Consider the following 8,894-nt stretch of genomic DNA (forward strand, 5'->3'; position numbering starts at 1 on the left):
AGCATAGAAAAGAATATATTTGACAAAGAAATCTGAATGCTAAACGCTTCATGACCACAGGTTAGGATAAGCACAAAAAACAAATTGAAGACAGGAAGCTTGACTATTTTTTTTTACCAACCTCTTTTGAGTATCAAATGCTGAAGTCGCTGCGTTACTGTTCCAGCTTGCATTTCTTGCATCCGATTCCGCCTCCTACTTTCCACCACTCATAAACACACCTCTGAGATACTTAAACTTCTCCACTTGTCTCAGTGATGTTCCTCTACTAACATATAGAATGCACTGGGAAGAGCTTCTCGTAAAAACTAATCTCTCAGTCTTTGCAGCAGTAATTCTCGCGCCTGCCTTGTACCTCTCGCCCGTGAACCCATTCAGTGCATGTTGCAGGTCACCTTCTGGTGAGCCTAGTAGCACCATGTCGTCTGCGTATATCAACCGATTGACCCACTACCCATTGATTGTGATATTATGTTACTTCTACAACGGCTGCGTATGTCAGTCCAGTTTATTAAAAAGTTTTGAGAAGGCGAGGGGACGGTACGCGCCAATCAAAAGCCAGAGTCTCAGATCTCTTTGATTCTGTGCTGGACATCAGTGTAAAGAAAAAAGACTATCTACAGCTGGGAGAACTCACAAAACTGGAAAGTTCAGTGTCTCTTACAGGATAAAGTGGGAAGCCCTGGCTGATGATGGGATCAGAAACAAATATGCAGTTATTCTTACATACAAATTCAGAGACCTCTCTAAACAAACTGAGGTCTTCGAAACGGCGGGGAATCTGATTTGTTTGGCAATTTCTTCTTCCATTGTACAGTGATTCTCAACCGGGGTCAAGATTTTTGGGGATCCGCGCAACAAAATAGTAAATTGGGGATCAACAATAGTATTTTAAGGGCCCTTGAAAAAGTTTTGTTATAGATGTATGTATTGCAAGAAACAGCTAGGTTTCTTTCTCTAACATTTTACATAGTTTAACCTACAGAAGTTAAAGGGTGAAAAACAAATAGGAATTTTGAAAGAAGTTTCTATAAAACCAGTTTTTAAACATCGAATGTCTATGGGGTCTACCAGAATAAAATACAAATCAAAAGGTCCATAGATAAAAGATTGTTGAAAACCCTTGTTATAGACGAAAGCGGCTCTGTGTGACATCAGGTGTCTGGAGAAGACCCTAGTTTTTCATTAAGGTGTTCAAGATGCTGTTCAGGCAATGAAGGATTACGAAGGTTGGCTTGAAACAAGTCTTCCGTTTTTACACTGAGATACGAATATTTGCAGCAGAGACAGTAAAAACATCCAAGGATAAATTATGGGTGGACTTTTGGCGGTAAAGCTGGACTAATTTTATGTGTTAAATCGAAAGCTCGCTATTTAACTGAAAAAAAAAATTCTTAATGTATTATAAATAATTTTATTAATAACACATTGCAGTTATAATTTTATAATTTTATTGATAACGCAGTTAAATAAAGAAAAATTTAAAAAAATAAAAGAAAGCACAACAAAAGCAATAAACTCCGGTTTAAATTTATTTCTTCTTTCGATAAAATGATTCTGCTGAAGACCCGCAGTCATTAGTGGTCTCCAGGTCAGCAGTCAAATAATACTCGGCAGGACTCGCTGTTTAAATTCCATTAATCGCAGACTTCGTCTTCTTCACGTGTCAACATTGAATTCTAAACCCGGAATTATTTTTGGATACTGGTAAGCCTGTTCTCTTCCTTAATTGTATTAAATACTTCCGCGGATTTGTGTTTGTTTCAAAACTATTATTAAATACAATAGAAACACATTTATATCGTTTCTATAGAAAATGGTTTTTAAAATTACCTCCATTATTGATTGCAGTTGTTTAGCCCTAGGTCAACCAAACCAGCCTAAATATATAGGATTTGGTGATATCAAAGACAATCTGGCCGTGTCATTGCTGTTATTTTCATAGGCAAACAGCGTTCAGGACGATACTGTTCGATACATCCTTTGTTAAAACGGTAGTGTGCAAGTTGACGGAGATTTGGCTGTTATTTCTAGCTTGTCACTCGACTGTGTAGTACAGGCATGGGCAACCGTTTTCGAGAAGCGAGCCGCATGAGACATAGGCGGGCCGCACTAGCAGAAAAAGAGTTTTAAGGTAATTTCAATGACTTGTTTTTCCTCGTGAAATTTAGGTGTGGTATTCAGGAAGTCCCGCGGGCCGCAGTTTGCTAATGACCGACATAGTAGCTTCTTGATTTTTTGTTGTTGTTACCTGGTGTTTAGGATTAAAGCTAGGGTTTTTGTTACGCCGAAAATGGTTGATGTACATATTCTTTACCTCCATCATCGAATGATAGATTTTTCCCTACCTGTTTCTGTGCCACATGGTTCATCTTCGAAATCGGCAAACGATATCGATAGAATAAGTACCAGGCTTAAAAAAAATTCTATTGGGACATCCCATAAATAATGCGGGTTTTTCAATTGCATGAACGAAAAGCGGGAGGGGGGCGGGAAAAACTACCTGCATCAACTTGCCATAAAAGAAGGCAGTAATTTTATTTATTCTTAGTGCAAGTTTTGAAGAGTGCAGTTCGATTTTAACAGTTATTTTTTCAAAGCTATAATGGAAGTGACAAAGGAGTATATTCAGCATATTTTACTTTGTGAGTTCAATTAAGGCAACAACACAACAGAAAGTGTGACAAATATTAATGCAAGATATGGGGATAGGACAATAAGTGTAAGCCAGTGTCAACAGTGGTTCCAGAAATTCTGAGCCGGAAACGAGAGACAAGAAAACGAGCCTCAACCTGGAAGATCCATAGAGCTCGATGAGGACGCCCTGCAAACCCTGGTCAAACAAAATCCCATCGTGACTGTTGAAGAACTAGCACAGAATCTTGGATTTGGTCATTCAACCATTCAGTGACACTTGTGTGCCATTGGAAAATGACCATCTTTGGTTTCAAGACGAAAGGTGTTCTTCCATCAGGATAATGCTTGGCCACATACAGCAAGGATGACATTCCAAAGGCTGAAGCAGTTTGAATGGGAAATGGTGCCCCACACCCACCATATTTGTTGGACATTGCCCCATCTGATTATCATTTATTCTGTAGTCTTCATAATCATTTGGATGGAAAAAATATGAATTCTGTAGACGAGGTCAGAACAGTACTGGAGGAGTATTTTTCATCATGGAGAAGTGAATTTTGGAAGAGAGACCTTGCAAGTCTACCAGAGAGATGGAAGAGCATTGTAGAAAATGAAGGAGAGTATATTTTAGATTAATAAAGAACTTCATCTTAATTTTGAAAAATGAAAGAAGTATAAAAGAAACCACATTTATGGGATGACCCAATACTAAATATTCTCTAGGGTGGTACCCCAATGAGGGGGGGGGGAGTAATATGCTTTATTAGAAAGCAGCAAAAACGGTTACGTGAAACTCTGAGTAACAGTTTTTCTGATATTTTTGCTGCTTTTTAATAAAGTGTTGTAGGATTTTCAAGCGAGATCGTTGCCAGTGCCCCTGGACTGGCTCTTGTGCGGGTGACACATGAGGTTTCTCGAGCGAGATGAGCGTGGCCGTTGCCAGTACCGCCTGACTGGCCTTCGTGCAGGTGACACGTAAAAGCACCCACTACACTCTCTGAGTGGTTGGCGTTAGGAAGGGCATCCAGCTGTAGAAACTCTGCCAAATCAGATTGGAGCCTGGTGTAGCCATCTGGTTTCACCAGTCCTCAGTCAAATCGTCCAACCCATGCTAGCATGTAAAGCGGACGTTAAACGACGACGATGACGATATATATATATATATATATATATATATCAGAATTTGGAAGCAACTTCTCTTTGGCTAATTCCTAACACTAGAAGACAATCTGAAGAGATGCAGCATTCCTTTTTCTTCCTGGGAAAACAAAACATCAGAATGCAGGACCTGGCATTGGTCCTGCTTCTCCTCAGGTCAAAGATTTGGACCAAGTCGACTCCATTATAAGGTCCGACTTTGTGCAAGCATAAAGGCATGCTGGCAAAATGCTGCTCCTCTAAATGGGAACCTTTACCTGTCAGTGTGGTTTTGTGATATGAAGCAAAGCAAGCCTTGCCGACCACTCAAGAAAACACGTAGTAAATAATCCACAAGCACTCAAGCAAACTCAGTCCTCAACTCGTTCCATTTGCCAAAAGGTTTGCAAGGCACCAACAGGCTTCAAGAGACACATTCGTGTCCATAGAAAAATGACTACTGCTTCATTTTATTGAACCGTTATTTGTTCTTCACGAGAGAATTCATCACACACACACACACCCACACACACATAAAGGAAAGAATTTATTATCACTAATTGTGACCGAGGCACCTTTATTAAAAACTTTTGATGCTGTAAGAAGCATATAATATATTATATATATATAAATATATATATATATATATATATATATATATATATATATATATATATAATAATACAAATAATATGTGAGTATATGCATATATACGTACATGTTTGTATATATCTACATGTACATATAGATGCATATCTGGATATAGAACGTTGCAAAAAAAACATGGACAAAATGATAAACAGAGTACAGAAAACACACAGGCCACATAGAGAATATTTCCTTCATCAGCTGCCACCATTCTAAAATTAAGCGTTTCGAAGTGTTAGGGCAGTTATATATATATATATATATATATATAAATACAGTGTACATTTAAACACATAAGAGGTATCCATCATAGGATTCCTTGCACGCTAGAAGGAACAGCTAAAATCCAAACCACTATTAGCTGATTTTAGCTGTTCCTTCTAGCGGGCAAGGAATCCTATGGCAGATACCTCTTATGTGTTTAAATGTACACTGTATTTATATGAATAAATATATAATCTATTGACTAAATTTTATTTTACACGCTAGGCCACTGGTTGTAGAAATGTCTAATATTTCTTATTACCCTGATATTATTAATTATATATATATATATATATATATATATATATATATAAATACACAGACACACACATATATACACACATACACACATTTACACTAATAGGGGAGATAACCACCCCATGAGCACCTAGGATCACTAGACTAGTTTTGTCTATCAGTCGTAGGCTTGTCAGTTGTGACTATATATATGTGTATATATGTATATATATGTGTGTGTGTATATATATATATATATATATATATATATATATATATATATATATATATATATTTATGTATATGTATATTAATATATATAACAAAATTTTATATAGAGTTACCCAAGGTTTCGCACTCACAAAGCCAAAGCCTTGTGGACAGCTCGTCAGATGCTATATGAATATAAAATTTTTAAATATCTATGTCGCAGACGTGAGGAAATGGTCAGAACTCGAGGAATGCGAAAAAGACGTCAATGAGGACGGGTTATTTCCCCTTAATCAGACCCTTTGATTCTAGGTTTTGTTTCCATACCCGGAATCTCTTCTCCAATTCTGCTAAAGATTCTGCAGTAAGAGTAAGGTCACAGTTTTAAATTCCTCCCTTATGGCCTGGAGGACTATAATGAATCAGTGGGCTGAGAACTGAGCCCTGGTGAACATGTATGTATATATATATATATATATATATATATATTGTGAAGACCTGTTGGGGCAAGTGAAATCGAAATTGAACCAAATTCGATGAATGGCACCCGTGCCAGTGGAGCGGTGACAGCACCATCCGAGCGGGATCACTGCCAGAGCAGCTGTCTGGCTTCCATGACAGTGACACGTAAATAGCACCATTTGAGCATGATTGTTACCAGCGTCGCCTTACTGGCATTTGTGCCGGTAGCACGTGAAAAAACATTCGAGTGAGGTCATTGCTAGCGCTGCTGGACTAACTCCTGTGCAGGTGGCATGTAAAAAAAACACCATTTTGAGCGTGGCCGTTGCAAGTACTGCCTGACTGGCCCTCATGCCGGTGGCACGTAAAAGCACCAACTACACGCTCGGAGTGGTTGGCGTTAGGAAGAGCATCCAGCTGTTGAAACTCTGCTAGATCAGATTGGAGCTTGGTGCAGCCATCTGGTTCGCCAGACCTCAATCAAATCGTCCAACCCATGCTAGCATGGAAAGCGGACGTTAAACGATGATGATGATGATGATACGCACACACATATATATGTGTATGAAACTGCTATATTTGTTTGTTGTATGGGACAGTGAAAGTGTGGGTGATTATGGTTTGATTTCTCTCTCTCTCTCTACAGAATGCAGGACCTGTTGAACTTCCCTCCAGTTCCAGATCGAGACTTTATTACTCTTGGAGAGAGAAATGGAGATATTGTACATGTTCCGGCCGACAGATATGAAGAGACTAAAGTAAGTAGCACTGATGGAATGGTAAACCATTCTCTTTCTGTATTTTTTTCTAGCATCTTAGTTATGTGGTGGTGGTGGTGAGGGGAGCATTCACCTTTATTGTCTGTCCGTGTTTGTCCCTTCTGTGTTTAGCCCCTTGTGGGTAATAAAGAAATAAGAAACGTTACCCTGCCGGGCGAAATGCTTAGCATTATTTCGTCTGCCGTTACGTTCTGAGTTCAAATTCCGCCGAGGTCGACTTTGCCTTTCATCCTTTCGGGGTCGATGAATTAAGTACCAGTTACACACTGGGGTCAATGTAATCGACTTAATCCCTTTGTCTGTTCTTGTTTGTCCCCTCTATGTTTAGCCCCTTGTGGGCAGTAAAGAAAAAGAAGGGTTGTTTTGCTTTATACTCCTTGTGTGTCGATTCTGCCTATAAGAAAGGAACAAATAATACAATGTCGCTGTAGGCCATAACATCCAAGCAATGCCCAGCTGCATTCAGTTTCTATCTACCAAATCCACTCAGAACACTTTGGTCAATTATAGCAGAAGACACTTGTGCAAAGTGCCATGCAGTGGGACCGAACCTGAAGCTATGTGGCTGGGAAACAAACTTCTTACCACACAGCCACACCTGTGTTTACTGCAGGTAAAAAAACTGCAAAAATCCCTGAATTGTTGGCTGTCCATGAAAATACTTGAAGAAAACCTTTAGAATGTTGTAGTAGGAAAGTATGACTGGTTATGAAGCTTGCTTCCCCACCATGTGCTTTCAGGCTCAGTGCCATTTCGCAGCACCTTGGGAAAGGAGTCTTCTATTATAGCGTGAGGCTGCCCAAAGCCTTGTGAGTAGATTTGGTAGATGGAAACTAAAAGAAACGAGTCATATTGACACGTGTGTGTGTTGCTGTCTGTTTGCTCTGACATCATGTGATAGTTGAAAACGAGTGTCACCGTCTTGCAAGCAGTGTCCTTGGTTTCCAATCTGCCATGAAAACATGTCTGAGCTTGGGGAAACATCACCTTACTTGGAAACAGGTGAGGGTTGGTGACAGGAAAGGCATCTGTCTGGCCATAGAAGATCTTCTTCAACAATTTCCACCTGACCTACATCTGTAAACATGATAGGAGTCAGCTCTGTTTGTTATCTTGTTTAAAAAATTAATTAATTGCCTTCCAAAATCTAATTCTCTTTTCGTTAACAGCTTTGAATTCATATTATGAATGAATCATCCTCTTTTGTTTTTTTTACAGCTGCCTGGTTACCCAGACGTCAGCCTGTCAAAGGATTTCCTTAGAGTTTCCCAAGAAAATTCAGCACCTCTGTTCCTAGCACATGAAGAAACCCTTTGCAAGAAAGCACTAAATGCTTGGTAAAGTACATTTATATCTGTCTGTGTGTCATTGAAACATCTATTTGTTGTATGGTCCTGGTTCAGTAGACCTAAGTTAAACCTGGCCCGTCGTATACATATATTGATATAAGTACCTGTTGAACAGTGGGGGTGTGGGTGTGTGATGTAATTGACTAGCCCCCTCCCCTTAAAATTTCAGGCCTTGTGCCTATTGTAGAAAGGATTATTATCTACTATTTTAATGCTCTTGTGTGTTTCTCCGTCACAACATATGAATGAAAAAAGGACGGGGTGATGGCAAACTCTGTAGTGGGATGATGGAAGTTTTATGGTGAAAACAATAAATCAAACAACGTTTCAACTCTGTGTGAGTATATGTGAATGTTTGTATCTGGGATTATTATGTACCTTATTTAAATATAATATACTGCAATTAGCTGTCATTTTTGACGGCATGGGGCCAGCTACTTATTATTATAAGTATTTTTGTTATTTTCAGGTATGAAACTGGCTTATCAGAAGCGTTGGCTGTCCTCAACAGAGATGATAGAGGTGAGTAAGGTCTTTTCTAGAATATAAGCATGTCCTTGTATCTACCGATATTTGTCTATTCACCTACCCTTCCATTCATCCATCCATGTAGAACCTCCTTCACAGCTATAAACTGGCAAAGTTTCTACAGCTGGATGCCTTTCCTAACACTCTGAGAGTGCAGTGGGTGTTTTTATGTGTCACCAGCACATATATATATATATATGGAGTGGTTGGCGTTAGGAAGGGCATCCAGCTGTAGAAACTCTGCCAGATCAGATTGGAGCCTGGTGTCTCCTCCTGGTCCACCAGTCCTCAGTCAATTCGTCCAATCCATGCTAGCATGGAAAGCGGACGTTAAACGATGATGATGATGATGATGATGATATATATATATGGTCAATTTGTTGGTATGACCTGATGTCCATAAAGCACTTAGCTTTACAGCATTTCTTCAAACTCTAAACCTGATGACCTATGAAGAGGCCACCTGCTAGAGAGGCCATAGACTAACAGGTTTAGGGTCTGAAGAAATGCTGTAAAGCTTAAGTGCTTTATGGACGTGAAACCCAGGGTGACCCCATAAACTGACCATATCAGTCTTTATATATATATATATATATATATATATATATATATGTATATATATATATATGTATATATATATATG

General features: G+C 39.0%; 1 protein-coding gene across 1 annotated transcript; it reads left to right on the forward strand.

Annotated features, from left to right (window-relative positions):
* Nucleotides 1–1,549: 1,549 nt before the first annotated feature.
* On the forward strand, nt 1,550–8,268 carry LOC106873014 (uncharacterized). Its single transcript, XM_089341168.1, has 4 exons — nt 1,550–1,707; nt 6,242–6,353; nt 7,593–7,711; nt 8,193–8,268. Exons 2-4 carry the CDS (start codon nt 6,243–6,245, stop codon nt 8,251–8,253), a joined length of 291 nt encoding a protein of 96 aa, XP_089197294.1. The 5' UTR covers nt 1,550–1,707; nt 6,242; the 3' UTR covers nt 8,254–8,268.
* The last annotated feature ends 626 nt before the right edge of the window (nt 8,269–8,894 follow it).

The sequence above is a fragment of the Octopus bimaculoides genome, chromosome 24, assembly GCF_046866305.1.
Source record: "Octopus bimaculoides isolate indiv1 chromosome 24, ASM4686630v1, whole genome shotgun sequence".
Classification (NCBI taxonomy): domain Eukaryota; kingdom Metazoa; phylum Mollusca; class Cephalopoda; order Octopoda; family Octopodidae; genus Octopus; species Octopus bimaculoides.

Coding starts and splice junctions, on each gene's coding strand:
- LOC106873014 (XM_089341168.1), top strand. CDS start 6,243: ATGCAGGACCTGTTGAACTTCCCTCCAGTTCCAGATCGAGACTTTATT. Junction 6,354..7,592: donor ACAGATATGAAGAGACTAAA/GTAAGTAGCACT, acceptor TTTTTTTTACAG/CTGCCTGGTTACCCAGACGT. Junction 7,712..8,192: donor AAGAAAGCACTAAATGCTTG/GTAAAGTACATT, acceptor TGTTATTTTCAG/GTATGAAACTGGCTTATCAG.